Source organism: Pelodiscus sinensis, chromosome 2 (genome assembly GCF_052426305.1).
Source record: "Pelodiscus sinensis isolate ZL-2025 chromosome 2, ASM5242630v1, whole genome shotgun sequence".
Lineage (NCBI taxonomy): Eukaryota > Metazoa > Chordata > Testudines > Trionychidae > Pelodiscus > Pelodiscus sinensis.
The window spans coordinates 172,262,774-172,288,566 of NC_143053.1; the positions used below are offsets into that span (position 1 = coordinate 172,262,774).

General features: G+C 42.0%; 1 protein-coding gene across 3 annotated transcripts in view; it reads right to left on the reverse strand.

The window, feature by feature from the left end:
* SEPTIN7 (septin 7) overlaps window positions 1-16,336 on the reverse strand; it is a 122,517-nt gene extending 106,181 nt beyond the window's left edge. For 2 of the 3 annotated variants that reach the window (XM_075921751.1, XM_075921749.1), the window contains exons 1-2: window positions 16,318-16,336; window positions 11,268-11,370 (exon numbers count right to left, since the gene is read on the reverse strand). In XM_075921751.1, the coding sequence (XP_075777866.1) occupies window positions 11,268-11,277 (10 nt within the window). In that variant the 5' untranslated portion in view covers window positions 11,278-11,370; window positions 16,318-16,336. Of the gene's footprint in view, window positions 1-11,267; window positions 11,371-16,317 lie in introns of those variants that run through there. The other variant, XM_089776548.1, reaches the window with a different exon arrangement.
* Between the last annotated feature and the right edge of the window lie 9,457 nt (window positions 16,337-25,793).

Genomic DNA, 25,793 nt, shown 5'->3' on the forward strand with positions numbered 1-25,793 from the left:
GCCAAGTAACCTGTCATACTCAGCCTAGAAACAGGACATGGCATGGACATGGAGGAGGGTGACCTGACAACAGAACAGATGAAAGGCGCACGTACCCCTGAGGTAGTGATGCAGCTGATGGCTTGGAAATACAATATAGACCAGTGGTCTCCAACCTTTTTACACCAAAGCTCACTTTTTAAATCTCAGAACAGGCGAAGATCTACCACCCCGCCCCTTCCTTGAAGCCCCACTCTCTTTATTCTCCTGTCTATCACTTGCTATCCCCAGCCCTTACTTACACACTCTGATAAACACTTTATTTTTAAATTATGCGATATATAAAATTAAAATCATGTGTTTATAATTATGAAATAAATGGTCTGTTTTTTATTCATGCTATTTAAATCTAAAATGAAGCATTTATAATTATACATTTTGTGGGGACAGAGTGCTGCGGCTGGGGGCAGGGGAGAGGGAACAGGGTGCTGGGAGGGCAGAGGACAGGGTTCTGCAGCAGGGTACAGGGTGCCAGTGGGGACAGTTCTGTAGCTGGGGACAGGGGAATGGGGACGGGAGTGGGGACAGAGTTCTGTAGCTGGGGACAGGGGAATGGGGACGGGAGTGGGGACAGAGTTCAGGGAATGGGGACAGGGGAGTGGAGGCTGGGGAGCGGGGACAGGGTGCCAGTGGCAAAAGAGTCACCTGCATCTGCCATCTCCCAGGATTCTCTCTTCCTCCCCCTCCTCCGGGCCCCCCGTGGGAAGCCAGCCCATGCCTCCTCCAGGCCCCCCGTGGCGCAGGGAAACCCAGAGCATGCCTGCCCCGGGGCTAACCCCCGCCTTCCGCGGCGGGGCCAAACCCCTGCAGGAGCCTGCCTCAGGGGCAAACCCCCCCATTCCACGGCAGGGCCAAACCCCCGTGGGAGCCTGCACCAGGGGCAACCCCCCACCCCTCCCGCAGCGCGGCCCCTCCTGCAGCACGGCCAACCCCCGCGGGCACCTGCCGCAGGGCCAAACCCCCCCTCCTGTGGTGCAGCGCTGCCAACCCCCTCCTGCAGCATAGCCAACCCCCACGGGCACCTGCCCTGGGGTCAAACCCCCCTCCCACGATCAACGGGTTGGTGACCATGGATATAGACCATGAATTCCCTATTTGTCAGTGCCTTGCAAATGGATTCAAACATTCCCCAGAATCGAGGCCACAAACAAGTGAGGATATGAATGATGAGTGATGTGAAAGTTAAGACATTCCATTAAGACTTGGAACGTTAGGTTACCAAGCCTACAATGATATAAAATGGGTATGTAACTCTTGAACATTATGACAAAACATACAACATCAGTAGCAATGAAAAAGCTTCAAAAATTTGATATTTAGATGGTCAAAGTGGTTTAATTATATATTTTGTCAATTTAGATTTGAAATTAAGGTCTTTAACATGATATCAAAGTACTGCCACCTGGAGGAATTCTGCACACTGTGTGGGACACAGGATTTATATCTTCCCTCAAAATTCCTTGATTACCCTGTAGCAAGTGAGCCTATGGGAAACACATGCCTCTTCCGCAACAGTTCAGACATGTTTGCTGTCTGGGAGGTAAGGAGGAAGGCTGGACATGAGTGTGTGTGTGTTCAGGGAAAGAACTTAGGGAATGGAGCTGGGTGTTTCCCTGCATGCAAGAAAGAGAGAAAGAGAGACTGTTCCTTATTGTCACTTTTGCTTAATGCTGGGCTTAGAGGCATAGGGCTCTATGATGCAGGCTCTGTCCCTGAGGCAGAGTAGAACTGCAATATCTAAATAGCCAGGCTGCTAATGTTTAATTGTTCCCATTCTTTCAGGTGTTTTCACCAGTGACGGTGAAGCAGTAAACAAACAAACAAACAAAAACACACCACACACACACCACTGGTTTGTGTACTCACTTCTCCAGGCATCAGTGTTTACACATTTCCAGCATTTCTGTTGCAGATAACAGAAGCACCTTAAGGGCAGCTATCCCACAGTGCAGATCTCTTTATTTTGATGAAAGGTCTCTAGAGAAAGGGGTGATCATGGGGACACCCTGGGTCCCAGCGTAGTCCTCTCACCCCAAACACTGATCAGCTTCAGTAGCTCAACATTGCGCCAACCAGGGGATTATTTGCTCTGCAGAGCAGCCATTGTCACCTAGGCAGATTAAAGTGAGCATTTGCCAAGAAAACATGAAAGCGAGTTTTAAAGTTCCCATGACTTTTAAGTAAGAGATGGGTGGGTGTCAGTGTTCCCTCTAACTCATTCCATTCGTGAATGGAATGAGTTGTGTCATGTGCACCAATATTGAGGTCATATGCTCGCCTGCAGATGTGTGCCATCGCAGCACGCACCAGTTACTACCAAAAAACTTAGATGAAATGATATTTGTAAATGGTTATGAAGAAAAAAGGATACTGAAACAAGGGTAAAATAAGATGCATAACTTTAAATGTTTATTTAATATGAAATCAAATAAAATTAATACAGCAGAATTCAGTAGCCTTTTGGTATCTTATTTAAAAACTGCCTACTTTTGTTGTCTTTGCCAGAAAAGTAGAGTTGAAGGCACGGTGGGCAGGGATTGCGTTGGGATGTTGGGATAGATGTTTCACATAGTTTTCAACGAATTGCTAAATGCTATTTTATGGACTCTCTCGTGAACACATGCACACATATTGCTCCCTATCACTTCGGAAACAGGTCCCCCCCACCCTCCCAATTTTTCAATTCTGTTTACGTATCTCAAATCTGTCAGACAATTTACTGGAACTGCCTAGGACTTTCTTCTCCAGCTGCCTGTAGATTTCTCCTTCCCCATACTCTAACGAGCAGCCAAGCAACTGGAACTAATTGGAAAAGAGAAGGGGGAGGAGGAGACTGGGAGGTGCCACCACTTTCACTCAAAGCAACCAACCATGTGGGGCTGGCCAAAGGAGCAGCAATGCCTCCACTTTTATTCTCCCTCAATGACTCCTCCCCCTGACACCAGTTTACCATTTCCACTTTCACTTATCTACCCAGGACGAAGTAGCTAATTAGTGGAAGCATATTACATGGCTCCGCTAATGAGGTGAGCAGATCTTAACTGCTTCCTGTGCAGCCATGCACTTTACAGGGAGGCATAGTGGGTGTTTGACCAGCAGCTCTACTGCTCTGAATTCATGAAGAATGGTCACCCTACACCAGGCCTGGGCAAAATACAGCCTGCAGGCCAAACCCAGCTCACCAAGCCACAAGATCCGGCCCACTGATGCTGTGAGGAGCTCCAAGCAGGCTCCCCGCCTGCCTCACCCCACCCACATGCTGCTCAGAAATGCAGCCATAGGGCAGTTTCACTTTAAAAACTGAGCCCAGAGGGGAGGGGGAAAGCTTTAGCTGTTCCCGCCCCTAGCACAATTCCATTGGCCAGCTTCTGGTGAGAAACTGGCCAATAGGAGCTGCCTGTTTCAAGCATAAGGGGCCATGAACCATAAGGGGCGCTCAGTTTTTCACAGAGTACATGGCTGCAGCCTGTGCGGGGGTGAGACAGGCAGGGAGACTAATTCAGGAGCAGGCTGCTGGCTGGTAAGTCTCCTGGCCAGAGCCTGCCTCTAGCACCCCAGCCCCTCCCTCCCCCAACCCTCTGCCCCCTATTCCACATACCCAAATCCTCTGTCCCTTTCCTGCCCGCATACCCTCTCCCAGATCCAGCACCTCAATCTTCTGCCCCAGATCAGTCAATTCCTGCCCTAGCTCACAACCCAAACCCTGTACCCCCTCCTGTACCTCAATTCCCTACTCCATGTCACAATCCAATCCCCTGTCTGTACTTCAGTCCAGTTCCCTAAGTCACAACTGCCTCCTTCACCCAAAAGCCTTCCATTTACCCCAAGCTCCTTTCTGCACCTAAGCTCTATCCCAGACCCTGTACCTCCTCCATTAAGATCATTAAAAAGTGAGGTCCTCAACCACTTCCCATATTCTTGGAGTAGCTCCCCTGTCAAAAATTATTGCCCACCCCTGCCCTAGGCACTATGGGATATCCTCAGGAGGCTGTAATCTCTTACACATCACCACAAAAGCATCACCAGTAAGAGCTGAAAGCCTCTTGTGCAGGAGGTTTTGTTTTTGCGGTGAAACTTCTGAGTTTCACCGCAAAAGGTCTTTTCAAGTATAGACACTCCCACAGTACTTGCTCAAGAAGAACTTTTTGCTCTTTAAGGGTACGTCTAGACTACATGCCTCTGGCGACATGCCTCTGGGATGAGGCATACCTGGGTTGTCGACAGCTCCCTTTGATGTCGGCAGGGGAGCGTCCAGACTATCGCGCTGAGCCGACAAACAGCTGATCAGCTGTTTGTCGGCTCAACGCGGCAGCCATGTAAATTTAAATGAAGCGGCGATTATTTAAATCCCGCTTCATTTTACTCTGTCTGGTAGCCTAATCTACATGCCTGTCGCCAGAGGCATGTAGTCTAGACGTACCCTAAATGGCAAGTGTAGACATGCCTTTATTCAATTAATTCTCCTTTACTTTACCAGTGTGGTGCAAGGAGCCTTACTGTAAGAGACAGTAACGGAATCCTTAGGTAGGAAGTTCTGTGGGCTCTCTCATTTTCTTCCTGTGTGCCAGAGGCACAACGGAGTTAGATTACAGCTCAGGATCTATTTTACTTGTGCATTTAAAAAAAATACACGGCAACAATTAGCAAAACTGCACAACTTCCTTGTGTGAAAGTCTGAGCCCTTTAAAGGGACATTCTACTTTACAGAACACAGAACACCAAACACCAAAATAAAATTTAATATAACCCTGGATTTTTATTTACAACTAAAATGCAGGATCTTGGTTACTTTCATGTGTTTTAAAAAGAAACTTTAGCAATCCCTAATTTGTAGTAGTTTAATTAAATTATCTAAATAAGTGAAGCCAATGTGATTATTTTGACAAAATATGCAGAATTTTGGATTTTTGATGCAGAATTTCCCATAAGTCAATATTCTTTTACTTAAAGAACAATGTTAACTATAATATGTTCAGTGTTTTCCATTAATGTAAGTTATTATATTACAAATAGCTGCTTTTAAGGAATTTTTTAAAAGTTCAATTCTAACCTCTAAACTACTCTGCAGGAAGGATCACTAACTTTCTATCCATCCACTGACAGAGCTATCAAAAACGCTGAAAGATTCTGCCCACCTAATGCTACCAATGGACTATTTTTAGGGTTTAACTTATGGATTAGTGAAAGCGTATGAAGAGACGATGAGTATTGTTCATATTACAACCGTGAGATTCAGTTTGTGGGATGCTTTTATTCCTGACAGACTTAAACCTCCATTTCAAAGACTTCCAGCAGAGAATATTAGAGTTTATATTATTATTTTAATATGCTTTATGTCTTATGCCCAAGAAATAAATGATGTACATCTAATTTTTGTTGTTGTACACGGAACTGAAATGTGATCCCACCCATTCAATCATATAACCTTGCAGGATTTAACCAGGATATCATATCTCGCTGCTAAATTTTTGCCTAGCTTTCCATGCAAATACTTTAATTTCAGAATAAAACAAGTGGTCGGTTAAGGAGAACTATTTGGGTTACTTTGATTTAGCTTATTTTTTTAGAACTATTCTGAAAGAAAACAATGCAAATTTTACTTTTGGGGAAAATAAATATTCAAACAATAGATATACAAGTGAACCAAGGTCAAAAACAGTTAAAATTAGTGATTTCTTATAAGTATAAAATAATTACATTTTAAAATTAAAATGTTACTATAATAGAACGTGGAAAGCTTATACAGACCCTATTTTCTAATTATATATATTTTATACTAAAAACTGCAATGTGGGATGAAGTTATTCTCAGCTAATGCAAGCTTGCATATTTTAATGCAATATTTTCTACAACCTCAAAAATTAACTCTACACTTACAGAATTTGAAAAAAATGTTTAACTGGTTAACTGGCCATGCTGTGGGCAAGTGGCTGCTCCAGCTAGGACCTGCAATGCAGCACCATAGGGGCGCTGCTCTGGGTAGGCCAGGAGCCAGTTACCACGTCAGCAAAGTGAAAGTGAAGCATTCCAACAGCAGCGCGTTCCTACATAACAATGAAGGCCTCACCATCCTGACAACAGATTTAACTTTGCAGGTTATGATAACATCACTGCATGGTTTACACTCAGGTCATATTTGGAAGACTCTCTCTGCAACCATAAGCATTTCAACATTTTAGATGAAAGATGAGATTCTGCAGAAGTTACAGCACTCAAAAGATTCCTACCCATGCTGGGCAAATGGAATTTAAGATCTTCAGTATAAAGCGATTTAATTTATTTTTAAATGTCTTGCATTTAAAACGTATGACAGCTTGACATATATGCAGTTAAACTGAACCGTGGATCTTCCCTACTGAGCAATCAATCAGAAACTAATCCTATGAAAAAACACCTGAAACGCTTGCTCTACTTTACCAAAATAATGTTGATAGCCTGGAATGATCTGTTAATCTTATAAATCTCATCTTCGCACCAAGACAGTTAAAAATGATTAGCTTTACCTCTCTCAATTTGTAAATTAATTTTACAGAAAAATTGTAATCCGTGCTTTCAAATTTGCAGAATATATGAAAGTAGTCATTAGACCCACCAGCTTTGTAGGCCCTAAGCATGATCTACTGTATGGTTCTTACATATGTATAGCAAGCCCACATTGTCTTTTTCACTCCAGAACAAACCGACAGTACACTGACTTTAAAGCAGCTATAAATAAAATATAGCAAGCAGACCAGCATTTACATGAAAACCCATTCTTACAAATCAACATGCATACATGGGTGAGGCAAAAAATAAATTTTAGACAGACTTCCAGAAGGTCATTTTGAACCATGAGGCAACATTTATCATATCCCTTCTTTTCTGCATATTACGTAACTGGACACGGACACGCGCATGCACGCACACACGAGAGTTTGTGCATCTGTCCACGAGTCCATCCATTGAATAACTCCTAAAAAGAAAGAGCTAAGACCACCCAATTTAGTATGTAGCTTCCTAGCACATTCCATTTTACTTGCGCAACTAAACCCTGACCTTGTTTTGTTAGGATAAAAGGAATGGGACGGTTTTCCGTTACATGGAAAGTGAGGGGTCTGAGAGCAGGGACAGTTAGGCTCTGCAATGACCACTGGGAGACAGCGAGTGCAAGGGCAGTTATACTGCTAAGTGATTACAGGGGGGTGGCTGCACCAGGAAGAGTTTGGCCAGTTGGGGTTCTCCATATTGCCAGCAACCTGCCCGGGGAAGTGGCAACCCTAGCCTCAAACTCCTCTTACCGCCACCCTGGGTGGTCCCGGTAAGCTACTCAATCTCCTGTTCTCAGCCTCCCCGCCTCTTGGCCCGCTGCCCTGACTCCTTCACCTCCACACCCCTGAGCAACACTGGGTAAATCTTCTAGTCTAAATATATTCAAGTAACATGAGTTGCTCAAGTTTCAGAATTTTATGTTAATCCAACATTCCACTGGTACATTTTCTTCTTTACTATTAATCATTTACATTGTGGTAGTAACTAAATGCTTCAAATCGAGTCAGTGTTCCCCCCATACTAGACAGCATATAAGTGAGTGATAATCCATTTGTCAAGGTTATTGGAATCATCGTAATAGAGTTATTAAAAAAATTCAATGTTGCAGTGGATTTATAATCATCTTTATGTTTAAAACAGATACTCGGATTCTTTCATGTTTGGAAGGCCCAGTGGAATTGCTCTCAAATCTAAGGCTTTCCAAATGCATGGCTTCAAAATCTCAGAATGAATTCCTCCCCGCCTCATATTCTATTTAAAATGTCTTAATATATTTCAGAATTATTACAGTAGTACTTAACTGCTATAAGTATTCCTAATTGTATTTAGGACCAGAAATGTTAAAGATGATTTACTTTTCTACCACAACTTGTCTAAAACCTTCCTACTCTATTTTTAAAACATTCTGTTTCAGAAGTCTTTTAAAAAGCTCTAATTGTTTTCTACTGAGTGATGTGGCAGGAAATAGAATGGAAAATATGCTGTAGCTGTACCATATGAATTTCTGTACTGTTACACATTAAATACTAACCTAGTGTTACAGGGAATACGTTCATCCAATCAAAGACTAAACTTCTGACATCCAGACTAGATTAAGTCTGTGAAACACCTGGCAATTTTTATCATCATCTCATCAAGGAAATAATTCAAGTTTCAGAGAGCACTTATGCTCTGTGCACTATAATGTATTCACTTCCTGCCAATGGAAGTTCTGATCATTTGCCAGACTGGAATGTGAGTCCATGCTAGAAAGTACAAAGATTTAATACTAAAAACAAAGTCAGTAATTTCAAGAATTGATTCTTAGTTTTCAGGTCAACCCAATGCAAATCTAATTTTTAGACTAAAATTTCATAAAAAAAATATTGGTCATTAGTTAGCACTTTTCTGAATATATCTGCACTGAAAATTGCTTTAAAAAAGATTGACATGAGGAACAGAGCTTGTTGGTTCATACATATATTAGGGATGTAAAATCCCATTTAGTCAACCAGTTTCACGTTAAGTTTAACCAGTTAACTGATTAAATAGTGGCGGGTGGCATGGCCATTCACATTCCTAGGACATATTACACTCATTTACTGTTTACCCCTTCACAGCCCTACTACAAATTACATGCACAAGCTAGTGGCTTAACAGCTTTATTTTCCATAAGAAACACATTGAAAAAGTTAGTTTCAAAGTACAGGCAGTCCCCGGGTTATGTACAAGATAGGGACTGTAGGTTTGTTCTTAAGTTGAATCTGTATGTAAGTCGGAACTGGCGTCAGCCGCTGCTGAAACTGATCAGTTTCAACCGTGGCTGAAACTGGACGCTAGTTCTGACTTATATACAGATTCAACTTAAGAAACCCAGGCGTCCCCAAGTCAGCTGCTGCTGAAACTGATCAGCGGCTGATTCCAGGAAGCCTGGGGCAGAGCAACTCTGCCTCGGGCTTCCTGTAGTCAGCCTTTGGTCAGTTTCAGCAGCGGCTGACTTGGGGACGACTGGGGCAGAGTAGCTGGGGTGCTGCTGGGTTGCTCCAGTAGCACGGCTCCTCGGCGCTACTGGAGCAACCCAGCAGCACCCCAGCTGCTCTGGCCCAGGCGTCCTGATTCAGCCACTGCTGAAACTGACCAGCAGCAGCTGAATCAGGACGCCTGGAGCAGAGCAGCTGGGGTGCTGCCGGGTTGGTCCGGAGTGGCGCTGCGGGACCAACCCGGCAGCCCCCAGCTGCTCTACCCCAGGGGTAGGCAAGAAAAGTCTGGTCTGCTGGGAGGGGGGGCGCACTAGCTGCACCCCCCCCAGCAGACCAGGGAGACGGGGGTGGCGGGACCGCCCAAGTCCTCCATGGCTTTGCTCCATCTCCCTGGTCTGCTGACCTGGGAGACGCGGAGCAAAGCCGCAGAGCACGCGGGCAGCGGGACAGTCCAGGTGCGCCTGGGCTGTCCCGCTGCGGGCGTGCTCCGCGGCTTTGCTCCCCGTCTCCCTGGTCTGCTGGTCGGGAGATGGGGAGCAAAGCCGCGGACCACGCCCGCAGGGGGACAGCTCAAGCGCGCCCGGGCTGTCCCGCTGCGGGCGTGCTCCAAGGCTTTGCTCCCCATCTCCTTGCAGACCAGGGAGACGGGGAGCAGCTTTTCTCGCCCCGGAGGACGGGGGCGGCGGACCGTGGCGCATCTGGGCGTCCCGCCGCTCCCATCCTCCGGGGCGAGAAAAGCCCCGTTCGTAACTGCGGATCCGACATAAGTCGGATCCGCGTAACTCGGGGACTGCCTGTAGTAGCCACAAAGTAAGCACATCCCATTTTGAGTGAATTTATCAATCTTCACTTCTCAGCAACTATAAATTTATGAAGAGTCTTTGTACAGCATGATTATTTTCTGAACTCGCCCTTATTTAAGACCAGTGTGACTAGTAACTAGAAAAAAATCATTCATTTTCAGCAAGGGCTATGACAGAACGGAGTTTTGTGCTTTGTGACAAGTTATGCAGCTAAGTGCATGTTTATAGTGAAGCTTTTAAATAAGCCCCTAACTCCAAGTATTTTATTCCAACACACATACAAATCATTGTTCAGATAAATGAAGAAAGACCCAATTTGATCTAAATGTGTGTAACTCAACCAATGTGTACTAAACTTGTGCACAGTCTCTTATAGGGACACAATGACTACACAAGCTAGTTCAATTGAGCACATAATACTGAGAACTTGTAGCTTGATTAACCATAAAGTAAATGGAAGTATTGATGAACAATGACAGTTATTACAGGATGCACCTCTTTTAACATTCCAAATTATTACAGTACATTGTTTAACACATTTTTTTAAAAAAGAGCAAAATCTTAGGATGCCAAGCAGATCTTGATCCACCTCAGGATTACAACGTCAAAGAATGAAGGCAAGCCAATACAGCAATCTACTATAATATCTGAGTTTGTCTGTGTCAAGAACTCCTAAACAGTAAGAACTAGGACTACCAAATTTGGTATACAGCTTCCTCTTCTTCTAATTTAAAGCAAGGCAAAGGTTTGGTTGTGCAAGGACCCTTCCAGCAAGCACTCTTTCCCCTTTCAGCAAGCATTCACTAAGCAGGTATAAAAGGGATGCACTCTCCTCTCTCCGTTGTTTTAAACTCTCTGAAGTCACTGGAAAAAAACTCTACATCATACACTACATAAGAACCAGAAGTGTTTGTTTACATTAAAGGTTTGGATTCTGTAGCTCAATTCTGGTGCTACAGACACAGGACACACAGGATCCTGATTACTGATGTTCAAGAAGCACAGACTTTCAGATCCTTAGTTGAAGTTATTCCATTGACAACTAAGCATTTTTTTACTTATCAACTGAACACACAAGATGCTGAATTCTAGATATTAATGACTTCCACTACATCATTTTTGCAGGTACTTCAGTAGATCCACATTAATATTTCCGCATAGACTAGCACAACACTGCCTCTCTGCTGACAGCTCTTCATCTTCCCCATTTTCTTTCCCCGTCTACCGTATGTAACATAACAAAAATGAATGCTCAACTGGACTGTATGCATTAAAGCCTTTAGAAATGTGTCACATTTTTCAAACAAAAATGGTAAAAAATATGCATAATAATTAATGTACACAAAATGAGACAACATACTAATAGCTGAAATTTCAGTTACTCTACATTCTTTTGGTGAAAGTGAGCCACTAATCAAATGCATAAAACAAAACTCACCTACTACCATGAGTGTGAATTCAAACCCTCTCTTCACAGACTTTCTGTAAACTTGATTTGGAAGATTTGCAAATCCCACATATCCTTCAAGGTTCTTCTGTTGCTAATACAAAAACAAAGGCATTTAAATAGTCAAAAGAAATGCTTGTAATTTTCCAATACTTCAGACTGATCTTCATTAGATTTTGGTATCTGTACAACTATTAGTGCCAATCCTACTTAAGTCAAAATGTTTATTCATTAAATTGTGACAATTTAGTCAACTTTAGAAACAGGCACAGGACTGGAACAGGGAGCAGCCATGTACTGTTTACACTGGAGGTGTGCTTAAGTATAGCTACACTATTGTGGCGGTACTGTTGCAAACTCCCAGTATACATAGCATTGTAACAGTGTTAAAAAGTGACTTAGGCCATTTTGCCAGTACTATAGACTTATGTTGGCAGTTACATTGGTCGGAGTGTGAAGAGTTGTGATCTCAAACTCAATCAGCTAAGTCAACAGAAGTTTCTACTTAAACTGCAATTATACCAGTGAAGATAAATTTTAATGGTACAAAGTCTTTTGCTTGTAAGGGGGGGGGGGGGAAGGAGAGGGAGGCATGATACTGGCAAAACTATGCTTTGCATCAGTATATCCAGTGCTTTTTTTGTTACGGTACGCCCCGGGATGGCGTACCGGCACCTGTTTTCCCCATCATACTTTAACTGAATGGGATTCCCCTCTGGCATAGCAGCACCTATTTTCTGGGGCGGTTTGGTTCCCAATGGAAGCGTGCTCGGGACACGCAGCTTGGCTCTTAAAGAGGCTGCGACTGCATTTCTGCCCCCACTACAGCTTTTCTCCCCCACCCCCCATTCCCTCAACAACTTTGAGCCCAGAGTACCAGCATCTTTTTTCTTACAAAAAAGCACTGAGTACATCTACATACACACTACTGATACAGGAATACAGGTAAAGTAGATAAGCAAAGGGCTGGGAAAGTGCTCCTAATATAGACATGCTCATCTTGCCTCAGTTTCAGACTGGGCTAAATTGTGCCAAGTCACACCAGTGCTCCACTTCTACATGTAATCAGCACTAGTGCAGCTACTTTACTGCGGTAAAAGAACCTACTGCAGATATGGCATCTATCTCCTTTTCCTCACTAGTAGTTCAACAGGACACATGTGCTGTCAGTACTTATTTTGTCAACTATTAATAAGGGCTTTTGCAGGTGCTTAATCCTACTTTTTCTTCAAACTAAATCAGTCTCTCTCAACTGACGGGCCACTTGCAGCCCAATCACACAGCTGTGGCACAACACCTCAGGGCCATATAATTAGTACATATGTGGATGTGGTCCACATAACTCAGGGAGCTGCATATGAGGCACAATGTTACCTATGTTGAGAACCACTGATCTAGACCCATTAATAGCACATGATGATGGTGCTTATCAGCCAGGGGGACATTTCCTGCTATTGCTTTAAAGCAGAGATGGGGAACCTACTGCTCATGGGCTCAATCCAGTCCCATGGTAAGTCTCCAAGCATTGGTACTCCAACACCCAAGTTGAGTGAGTACATAAGGTGAGGCTTCTTTCTTATTATTTGTCTGACTCCCAACTGATTTTGCTATGGGTCAGTAACCCCAGACTGAAAAAAGTTCCCTACCTGTGCTGTAAGGGAGATGGTGAGCCACTCTAAGAATACGATAAGTAGTCAAGGGTCACACTCTTCAATGATATTAATGGAGGAGATGCAGGATGGATGGAAGCTAAGTGCAAAAGGGTGCTTGGGGTAAGGAAATGGGCTAAAGGAGGGTGTGTAGGACCTGGCAGGGAGTTTGGGTGAAGCAGGGGGTACAGCAGTGAGGGTACAGAGGGTTTTGGTTGCATGGGGAGGTGGAAGAGGAGGGATGAGAGGTTATGGGGAAGCTGCAGGGGCTATGTGCTTCTCTAAAGGCTGCGACCTTGAGAGGTCAGGGGAAGAGGGGGAGGGGAGAGGAAAAAAAAAAAGAGTACTTTGCATGCTGCCTATACTACAAACAGGTAGCTCCCATTAGCCAGAAATCCTCCAGGCCCACAATATTCAGAGAAGCACATGATCCATGCAGCCTGTTGGTCTGAGTGGCATATGGGGAAGGGGCAGGCAGGGAGCATGACTGAGGTTCCTGCTAGGCCCTGGGATGACTCCAGTGGCTTGGTAGGCAAGATCAATCCCACATGTCCTATTTTGCCCATCTTCTTTGTAAAGGAATAAACTAAGTGATTGGGGGAAAAAGGGGAAAAGGAGGTGGCTCTGAAAGCCAGTTCCATCACACTAATTGGGGGGAGGAAAAGAGAGTTTATACTTTGATAGTAAAATGCAAAGCCCACCCCTATCCTATACGGTAGAGTAGAAATTGCTTGATCCTGGATCCAGCTCCCACTAGGACCAGGACAATAAAGCTCCTTCACGCTACCCAGTAAACAAGTCTTTGACAGACCTGCTGATATGAAGAAATCCTAAGAGGCACAGTTATTCCCCACAGTTATTCCGCAGAGAGATCAAGAATCCTGTGAATCTTTGTGCTCCCCCAAAATAGATAAGAAAAATTAAACACAACCTATACTGGACTACTTACTACTTTAAAAACAACAACAACAAAAAGTCACCTTTGGGTAAGAAAATAACACTGTCTTCAATACATGAGAATAGTAATGGTAAATAAGTGAAATGTCTGAGTAGTCAAGCATAGACCTCTCCAATTTAATTGGAAAAAAAATCATGATGAATTTTTAGTGACAGGTTCTCAATACTGGAACCCACTTCCTCATCTGATCCATAAGTACCCAGATCTGTTGATTCTGCAAGTGTCATTTTCTCAGTTTCCCTTTCCCGTTTTGAGCTGTAAGTCCTCAAATTATGTAAAACAAGTCTACATTATCTTGCAAGAACACAATGCATAATCTTTTTACCAACTGTTGCAACTCAATGTAGTCCCAAGCAGTTCTAAGTTATTAGTGTTGCCATGCTCTTGCAATAATACCCTGAGCTAAAAATCTTTAGCTGCCGGAAGAGTGCTTCAGTGCATGTGCAGCAGACATTTTGTAAAATGGGTTGGACTACTTCAGTTTAAGAAGACCAAAGGCAGAAGCCATTACTATATACTGTAACTCATCAGTTTTCATTTTAGGAATATGGTTTACCATGTTTTTAAAAGAGTGTAAGTTAAAAACTGTTCTACAGTGCATTTCACACTTGTACTGTCTTTGCATATCTTTAGTACTGTCTGTGCTCAGTAAAAAATACTGCTGTAAATCATTACTGTAATAAATTAAAAAAAACCTTACCTCGTACACACCCTAAATCTCTAGAGGAGTAAATTATTTTTAAAAGCCATTTACTCTACCAACTTTGCTTTGATTATATGTAGTGTTTTTTTAACCAGAGTGGATAAAAAGTTACTTACATTATATACGTTTATTTTTTAAAAGAAATCTGTTTGTAATCTATTATGAACATTTAAAGATATGTTGCATCAGAGAGGTCTCTCTTTAAACAAACAGTGCTGCTTTTTCATTACACAAAAATGGGGAGGCAGGCGGAATATCTAACTTTTGAGGTTAACTCAAGTTTATTAGGTACAGCACACCATCCACTATATTAAATATTATTTCCAATCTTTAAAATGGTATGAATATTGGTATTCATATGTTTCCAGACGTAAATACTTTGTTAGCTCCACAGAAAAGTTTTTGTCTTCATTATTTTTGGTTTCAATTTTGTTTCAGAAGCAAAGAATATTTCCTTCACTTCAACTAGTTAAAAGCTGAGAAGTTTTCCCTCTTCCAAACTAGTTAATTAAAAACTAGGGGAGAGGATGAGATACACCAGTTCTACAATCCTAAGTGATACAGGACCAGATTTTCAAAGATGTATAAGTACCCTGTGAGATTTCCAAAACTACTCAAGCAGATTAGATGCCTAAACACCTTTGCAAAGTCTGGTCATCAGTAAATTTATTAAGTCTTAAACACAAAACAAATCCTAGAAAAAGTACTTAAGAAAAAGTACCAAGAAATGAAGGTATTTTTTTTAAAGAAAACTTAAGCACTGGTTTGATGCACTTTTATTAAATTCTAATTTCAAATCGGAATAAAGCTTGACAAATGCTGAATAAAAATTATTAAAGAAACACTGCCTTCATCATTTTCTACCATCATAAAATAAAATCTGCATGGTAAGCAATTTAATGGATCGAGATGCAAAGACCCAGGGGTTAAGGTACTCAAGCTATAATTTTCAATGTCCTGGGTCTCATCTTGCTTATTCTCACTCTGGAAAATTACCTCCAGTTCACCGAGGTGTAAAACAGGTACATGACCCATCAAGTTATGGCAGTCAGAGACAGTGAGGCATAATGCCAAACACAACATTCTCTTGCATACCACTGGCTACGAAACTAATGTGCCTTAGGACTCTGTCTTCACTACTGGGAAGTTATACACTTGTGCAACAGTTCTTAATTTAGTTGGTTTAATGAAGATCCACTAAATAGATAGCAGAGCACTCTCCAGTCTACTCTGGTATTCTAACTTCCTGAGAAGAGTAAGGTAAATCTCCCACTGACGCAGCACAATGAAGACACCAGGGTAGATAGAGTCAGTCATGTCAAATCAGCTACAAATAAACATCTTCGTGGTTCTACAGATTACTGAAAACAAACTTCTTTTGGAAAATAATCAAATGTAAGATGATAAAAAGTAAATTTAATTCTAGGTTTCATTATTAATTCTATTTTGCATTATAGGACTTTCTACTTCCCCACAATTTAGTAAATTCTTAGCTTTACAGTTCCTCAAATGGATTTTAAAAGCTGTTTTTGCTACTTTATCACTGAAGTACTTCCTTGCTGTTAATTACATCAGTTGAGAACATCAACTTCTAAATACCTACAGCAGCTTAAGTTTTTTATCCTGAGCTTGATTTTCATTCAACTGTGTTTTGTGAAGTTCTAGTTCAACAGTTACTCTAGCAAACCACTGCTTTTTAGTCTGTGTTATTGTAAAAGTAAAGATACTCACAGCTACTTTGTAAACAACATATTTCCATCAGTTCAGTGTTCCAGGTATTGAGAGACATCCAACAGGTAACAGTAAAATGCGATTAATTCCAAGCATTGCAATGACAGGTCCAGCAACATGTAGAAGAACAAAGCAAGGAGGAAAAATGTAAAGTTACTTACATTTGCTCAACAATCATTTTAACAGTCAACAGAATTTATAATTTGATTTAAAAAAGTGTTTATGCCACTAATACAGACTATACTAAATCCATACAAACATAATTTGACCTCCTTGACTATATGATGAAGATGCAGTCTTAGTTCAGGAACACATACTATTTTTTCCACTACTACCACCAGGGATGCTATAGTTAAACTGTTAAAATTAAACTGATTAACCTGTTAATAGATAAGCTGATGCTTACTGCAGAATGTTATTGGTTAAACTCTGCCCCACTCCCAGGGAGGAGGCTTAATTTCCCCCATGGTCTTTTCTGTGGTACTCTGTATAGCACCGTGATATTATAAATCAAACAATATCTTCACAAAACTCCTGTAAAATGAGGTGATATCACCCCAATTTTACACTGGGAAAACGGAAGCACTGAGATTAAGGCCAAATCAAAGTGTCCATTACTTTTGAGTTCCCAATTTAAGACATATGGCCTGATTTTTCAGAATATTTAGCATTTTTATTACATTTCACATGTTCAAATAAATAGCTCTAATTAACTTCACCTATAGTCATGAGCATTCAGCACTTGTGTTGAATTAGATGCCCGGAAAAAGAGGAACACAGTCAGTGGCCATGAGTGGAAATTTTGGCAAGTGACCTACTTAGCAACACACAGCAACTCTATGGCTGAGGCACAAACAGAATCCATTTCTGCAGAGTGACATTTAAGTTCCTTGACCACAAGACCATCCCTTCTCCTCCTATCATTCTCTGGCTTATTCACTGAACCCTTCTGCAACAAATGAGGTAGGGGGTCCTGCAGACACCTTTATTCAACATACAAGCCTAACAAAGTAACTCTCAGGGCACTGAATGAGGGGAAAAAGTAGTATCTAAAGGCTACCATAACACACATTCAGATGTGTGCCAAACTGAAGCTTCATAACCCCAATTCTAGTGTCTGAGAACTTGGCTTATTAACCATATTTTTGAAATGTAGTTTTTATGTTTGTTCATTTTTTAAAAAGGGGGACCGAACATGCAACGCCATATTTACCCCCTCTATGAATTAAGCAGCAGGTTTGGGACTATTTGAACTAACCGAGTAACTGGCAGTAGGGATGTTAGCTATGCAGTAATAGAATAGTTAACTAACAACATGAATTCTTAGTGGTTAGTTAACTACTATTTAGTACCCAGGTGTGAGGCCAGCAGCCAGTTGCCTGAGGCAGTGGAGTTGGGGGGGGATGGACGGACAGACCATGATTAGGTGACTAATTTAACCAATAAGCCTAAGCTTATTGTTTATATCCCTAACTGGTAGCACTCTCCAAGTGAACGAGTAACTCAAGGGGGATGAGACACACTTGGCTACCAGCTTTCCCAAACACCTGTTGACATGAGGAATATGGATTCAATTGCATGGGGGGGGAGGGAAGAGGTGCTCTTTATTGATTATAAATGTTTTGTGCCATCCTTCAAACTTGTCTGCACCTCTGCTTCTATCCACCCACTGCCAGTTCTGTGTGTCAGTCATTCCCCACCTCTTCTCAAACTGCATTCCAGTTCAGCTGCTACCTCTTTCACACTACCTGGACACCAGCAGCAGGGCACAGGAGAAATTCTCTTGACTCTCAGTTCTACGGCCTGGCACCACAGTGCTCCTGATACCTCTCAGCTACCAGAAGGAGTAATTGCAGAGAAAGTCCTATTTAGCTCCTGCAGCCCATAGACTGGGGGTCACACTGGGGGTGTTAGCAAACAGTCTGAATGATACACAGAACTTTTTTTGAGAAGTAGCATGCTCAATGTTGAGAATCTTTTGGGAATTTACCTGTCAGTGCCCAACGCATCTTCACTGAACATTATGAACTTCATATTTTTTAAGAGGCTTGCAACATAGTGATAGGCCTCCATAGGATAAGCAAGAGGAACATCGGCAGTACCAGGGTGACTTTTACTGTCCTTGCCAAAATGTTCTTTTAAAGAAAAATCTTTGTCACTAATGTGGACAAAACATGTTTCCTTTGCTTCAGTCTAAGAAATGACTGTACCATTTTAACTGAAACTTCTTCCAAAAAGTTCAGCCTGAGTCAGTCACCTGCCATGAAAAATTCAGCTCAAACAGTTGGCAGCTTAAAAGCAGGGTCTGAAAACAAAAAGCAGTAGACAACCTTATGCCCATTTGGGAACATTTTATAGGATGCAATGTGCATTTCTTATAAGAAATCCAGATAAAAGAAGCTATGTTTTAATCAATATAAAAAATTGTTTAAAAAACTTGCAGTTTGGCATCTTATGAAATTGCACTTGCTATATCTGTTTTTTCTCCAGTAATGATGTTTAAACAGATTCCTCTCAGAAACCTATCCCCATGTTCAGTTTATTTTGTCTCCATGTTTTTACTCAGTTGGCTATAGACCCAAGATGCTGTGAAAAAAGTGAATGGACAGAATTTCTAGTTTTAGGTTAAATCAATAAACCACAGTTGAAACAAGTAGCTTGTTAACTTATGACATATTTAAAGAGTTATAAATTTCGCAGTGTTAAATTGTCTGGAGAATTTTGGTCAGACCTTGAAGTCTCCCACACTTGCTGATATAACAAGGCTTCATTAGGGATTATGTTTGACATAAGTCAAAACACCACTGAATACTATTGATAAAAAGGTTTCTACTCTCAATCTGACATAATATACCTAAGCACTGAAAAATATCACACCACTTATTAATAGGGTGAATAACACTGTTTCTTCCTCTATCATTCTCCACTCTTGAGATGTAATCAAATCAATACCTGTACACATGCTCTGCAGCTAGCGATTCATCTTATAGTGATACTAGGAAGCTGCACCCCCTGCTCGCTACACTTGCCAAAGCCTCTCTCTCAAGGGATTAGGTGTCTGGCCAGGAGGAGGAGCCAGGAGTAGGCTACGCATGTGGGGTCTTGGTGGAAGAAGTGAGGAAGGAGGCTGGGGATTCAAGGTCTCAGCAGGGTGGTGACTAAGGGGCCAGGGGAGAGGGGGCTTCCTCAAGGTGGGGAGGAAACCAGGAGGAGAGAGCATACAGCTCCTGGCCCCCACAGCATAGGGGGGAAGGAGGAAGGAGGCAGGGTGGGTGAGGGCAGCAGGGATGGCAGGATGCAGAGTGATATGACGACATCATGGGTCTCAAAGATGCTAATTACCTTACCCATTACAAAGATAGCCTCCCCAATTATCACCTCTAATATCATTAGTTCACAGACATTAACCTCCCACCCCAGTTCTGAAATTTGATTTGTCCTTTTTATATGTGTTCACTTTTTTTGATCCCATCCCTTTGGTATATATGGTCATGCCAATTTTCTTCCACAATTTGATCTGAGGAAGTAGGTCTGGCCCACGAAAGCTCATCACCTAATAAACCATCTGGTTAGTCTTTAAAGTGCTTCATAGTCCTGTCTTTTGTTTCAGCTAGACCAGACTAACACGGCTACATCTCTATTACTATTCTGCATGATGATGTCACTCTTTCATCCCTCAGGAATTTTTTTTTATATGGAGAGAGAGATTAGGGATAAAGTTATAGTGTGGTAGTTTGATATGAAAGTATATTAATAGGATTGTGCAAGGCTCTAGTGATGCCTAAAAACAAGATAGATAGTATCAGCTTTTATGAGCACTAATTTAGTTAAAAAATTAGCCAAATTCACAGAACAAAACTCACCCCAAACAAGTGTCTAGTAGAAATAGCACAAAAGGGATAACAATTTATTGTGTTTTATTAAATTATGCTTATCCAAAACTTCTTCCAACAGGAAGATTTTTTTCTTTCAAAAATCAGTTTAAGGTAGAAACATCTACTAAATCAATAACAACTAACTTACTAACAGAGTAGCAGAGGTTTAGCACTGATAGAAAGGAAACCAGTAGAGCTATTCTCTCAGTGGGAGACAGCTGTAGCCAGCAAAATAAGACTTTTAAGAGAAGATGATAATTTGGCCTTAAAGGAAAATTCAAGGTTCTACCCACACAAGAAAGTTAAGCTAACGTTTCCAACTGAACTGGCTAAAAATCACCTCACAAGATAAAAAAAAAAAAAATCACTGTAGCTTTCTACTGAAGTTATAGAATGATCTGAGTGACTGGAGAGTCTCATACTGGCACAATTGATGCCCTGTCAACTCAACTGTCACCTATGCCGAATTACATGCAGAAGGAGAGCTGGAAGACAAAAAGCTCTGAGGAGCATAGAGATTCCTATTGCTTCTCTTGCTGCAAAGCTAAAGAGTGATTTTGCTCCATACTACTTTGACAAATGACACCTGATTTATCAGTGAGTTCCTCGAACAGGAAACCAGCTCTTCACTGACTAAGGCACAGCAAAGCTAGAACAGGAGACAGCAAGAAACAGCAGGACACTGCAGCATTTATCAAGGCATCAGAATGAAGTCTCCTCTTGTGAATCATAAATGAAATAGAAGGAGGGGACATTTCTGTGGCAACATGGGTTATGCTGCTGACTGAGAGCAAATGGGAGGGAGCAGAGAAGATTCAGCTAGCAAACCAAACAGGTTCAACTAGTTGGGAGGACCTGTCAGTTTTAACAGCCCTCGTATCTTAATCATAGGGATATATGGATAAACCTTAAATCAAAGGCCCCCAAATTTTTTACCTTATCCTGCCCCCATCCCTGAGCCAGCTCCAGGAAGGGGAAGGGCAGGAAGGAGACAGACAGGGCTAAGAGGACCAGCATCTAGGACCTAAGCCAGCAGAAGAGCTAGGTAGGGCTTCCTCCCTATCTCTTCCAGGGGTAAAGGGGGCTGGCTCTGGCCCCAGCTGCACCCCCCACCGCAAGTTCTTCCATGCCCCCAGAGTTTTAGGACCTCTGCCCTAAACAAATGAAAGAGGGTTAGAGTGGACACAATCAGCAATTCAACTGCTACAACACAACTGAACAACCACCAAGTGCCTTTGCATGTGTATCATGTTGCTGTTTAGGACGGGGGGAGGAGGAGGGCAAGTTACAGTTGGCAAGCTGGAGCAATTTGATCTGGCCAATTGGGGCTTGGGAACGGGGAGAGCGCAAAGTCTTCTCCCCTTGCCAGGGGCATGCAGCACCAGAGGAACTGCCAGCTGTACAAAACAGTAGGTGATTCCCTCTGGGCGCCGCACACCCCTGGCTTGGTGGGAGCAGAGGCCGAGAGATTTCACATGAGGAGACTGTGCACTCCTTCCTCCCTGCATACAGCACAGAGAGAACTGCTCCTTCTGTCTGATGCCCTGCCCCTTCCAGAGCAGAGCTGACCAGACTCAAACTTGTGGAAGTAGCCCCCCACTGCAAAGATTATTGCCCACCGTGATCTAGAAAAACAAAAACGGGCAAAACTCAGTTATTTCTAGACCCAAACACCTGCATACTTCTCGTATTATTTTCTATGTCAAAGTTAAGAATATTTACAATAGCACAGTGTAATTTTATCCAGTCAAGTCAACAGTGCACTGTAGATAAGCAGTTCTCATTTAATACCACACCATTCTTTACATTATATGCAGAGTTATTCCATTCACTATTATGATTATGAAAGCAGTGGTCACCTAATTTCTTTGCATATTCTCAAAAGTTCTTTGCTATTATCAATAGCATATTATTTCCATTTAATAGAATCAAAATCTGAAAGTTTGTAGAAATTAAAATTATGCAAGTAATCTCTTGTTCATTTTAACTTACGGACAGCAGGGTTTTTTCCCCCTCTTTTTTTAAGTGTGTGCTATCAGCAGTAATGAATGTTTCAGGTCTTCCAATGCTGAAGAGTTGTATATGTTGTTAGGATTTCTGTTGTCACTACCACTGTGGAGCCTTCAACTATCATACCACCCCAATCAGCAAGTCTAAAAAAAACTCTTCTTGAGCTATATGAAAGAACACAACTTCCTGTCTTTTCTGAAAAGAGCCTGAGAGTTTTCTACTATACTCCCTCCCACAGCTCTCCAGTGATAACACTCATTGCCTGCCTCTGATTTACATATCAGTAAAAGCAGCTTGACATTTACAAATTGACACTCTTGCAGATGCTAAAAGATTGACTCGCAGTAGTGAAACCCAGTAGTTGGTACTCCTAAGAACAGCAGCCATCACCAGAACTGTGAACACTTAGACTTCAACTTCATTAATTTACAAATTGTTTTTGTAAGGTTTTCCTCAAACAAACACAAAAAATGTAAATGCAACCTAATTAGGTAGTTTCTTTCATTTGTCAAAGAATAATTCTTTCTTGCCTAGGGATAGTAGATTTTTCAAATCCTGATTTCATATGATTTGGAGAAGCTTTCCAAAGGCAAGAAATAAGTCTTAGGGGTTAATTCTCCCTTCACTTTAATAAAGAGTATCTGAATTCAGCTCCTAAATTAATAAATCCTGTTTGCACTTTCAAAGACAGAAAAGTCAAGATGGATTTCCTGGCCTTTTTCCACTTTGGATATTTCTAGTGCACCAATTAAAAATTATTTCTATTTAAGCCTGCATTTGGAGCCCAAATGTTTGAGCTTTAGCTCAGAATTCTACCACTACCCTTGTATTCTAAAAGTCATTTAAAATATGCATATACAGAATCTTACATTCCAGAGACTCTCCAAACAATTTAAGCTTTATCCATCGCTGAAGTACACCCACTTCCATAACAGTTATTTAACCACAGAAAACAAAAACTACACAAAAAGTTATGACAGGTTAACTACAACTCCAAAGTGGATTTTGCTAGACAATGATAAACTACCCACTTACGAAAAATTGAAGGAATCTTTCGCAGATACCAGTTTGTCAGGATCTCAATTTTATGACTTAAAGACAGCATTTTTAAGGAGAATGCTATATTGTATTAGGCCATTGGTTCAGTACTGACAGACTGAGGAAAGTTACCTCCTTAACCACCAATACTACTTCCTGCAGCTTGTAAGAGTATAGATATTCCTCATACTCTCCCACAGGGATGACACCTCCTTTCCCTAGTGATGTTGTGGATGAGGAGAATAAATATCAAAAGTGTTTTTTCCCATTAACATTAAAGCACTTTCAAAAGTCATAGGCTATGTCTACACTACAGACCTTACAATGGCACACCTGTAACACTGTAGCCGCGCTACACTACAACAGGAGAAAATACTACCATTGGCATTAAACGACCCCTAACAAGCAGCAGTAGCCTTGTCAATTGAAGAGCATATCTTGTCAATATAGCAATGTCCTCACTAGCACTTTGGGAAGTGAAGCTTATGTCAGGGTTTTTTTTTTCCTCCCCTCCTCAACAAACAGTTTTATTGCTAGTGCAGACATACTTTTAATGTTTAACATTAGAGACAAGGTGGGCTAGAGAATGTCTTTAACTGGACAATCTACTGTTGGTAAGAGACAAGCTTTTGTAAATACGTCGAGCTTGTCAGAGACGGGGAACATACGGAGTGTCATAGCTAAGTACAAAGATACCAAACTTTAATTTAGCATAATTAGTTAAGACATTTCAAGGGACCATTCAAGGTTAAATTAACATCCCTCTAGTCATGGGGGGAAAAACCAGGCAGGGATCCTTTAGCGGCTTAGAGAGACATGCAAATATGCTGTCACCTACTTTATATCTCGGGATATTGGCATCCATAGGTATGGATCAGCAATGTCAAAATATATTTATTTAGGTAATGTGTAACCACTGAATAAATTCAGCAGTTATGTGTTTACAAGCCAGAGGGGCATGTGTGTGTAAGGCAGTTCCCATGGAGCCATCTGCCCTCCTACCCTACCTTTCCTGTTGCTGCCTCAGATACAGAGGCAGGAGCCAGGCAGCAGCATGGGGAAGGGCCACTCCCTGATAAAGAGGCAACAGTGTGGGGAAGGGGAGCCTGCATGTAACTATGACGGTTAACCAATGTGCCCAGGTTCAGTGGTTAACCGTGTACACATTCACACCCCTAATGTGGATATCAGCGGGTCATTTTTGCCAATATAGACATTGATCCAAATTTTGTATGCGTACAGGGTTCCACTTACAGATTGTTCTAACAAGCCATAAATCCAGTGTCTATACAATCCATGATTTGGTGTTTAGCAAAGTTAACGAAGTTACGATTTCTAGTACATCTTTGGGAAATGCTGTGCAGACTCCTTCAAGGATGAAGGCCAACAGGTCAGACACAGTGATCATTTTGTGGAAAGTCTTCACCCGCACATTTAACACAGCTGAGTAAAAATGACTACAGCATCAACAAAAATCTCTCTTGTTCCCAGAGCTTTCTGCCAAGGAAATTCCCTGCCCGAGTGACTAACGGTCCAAAACACTCACTCCTGAAATCGAGAGACTGCTACCTATTTTGAGGCTTATTAGTGAATAAGAGTGTATATTTTCAGCGGTGTGTCAGCCCAAAATAGGACTTTATTTCATTATTGCTTATTAGGCTTACTGGGACTAACTAAACTTGAATTTTAGGTTTTATAATGCCTTCTAATAAAGACAAACAGATAAAGGAATTACCTGAAAAACTCCAGGGACACCTAAATACTTAATTCATTCCTTGCACTCCAGGTTAGGGATATTAAAAGTCATGTAAAAATGTTACTCTGTAACTGCTAAAAATCATAGCAATTATATATAGTGCGAGCTCTGCAGTATAACTTTTATACTGCAGAACCACAGAGTAGGGTGACAGCTGACTCCCCGGGAGCAGGGCTAGCAGAGGCAAGATAGTGCAGAGCTGCAGCTAAGACTTCCTGGGAGCAGGGCCAACAGGGGCTTCCAGCCTTGCTCCCAGGGAGGCTTCGCTGTGGGTCACAGAGTGACTGCTGGTCTGCTCCCGGGAAGCTGGATAGTACAGAGCCACAGCAAAGCCTCCTCAGGAGCATGACCAGCGGGCCTTGCTCCCAGTGATACTTCACTAAAGGGGGATATGATAGAGTTCTATAAAATCATGACAGGTATGGAGAAAGTGAATAAGGAAAAGTTACTTACTTTTTCCCATAACATAAGAATTAAGGGTCACCAAATGAAATTAATAGGTGGCAGGTTTAGAAACAAAGAAAGTTTTTCTTCATGTAGTGTGCAGTCTGCCACAGGATGTTGTGAAGGGTTCAAAAAAGAACTGATACATTCAAGGAGGTTAGGTCCATCGATACTCATTCGCCGGAATGAGAAGGAATGGTGTCCCTAGCCTACTTTGTCAAGGGCTGGAAATGGATGCCAGGAGAGGGATCACTTGATGATTGCCTGTTTCTGCTCACTCCTTCTGGGGCATCTGCCATTGGCCACTGTCAGCAGACAGGACAGGACACTGGGCTAGATGGACATTTGGTCTG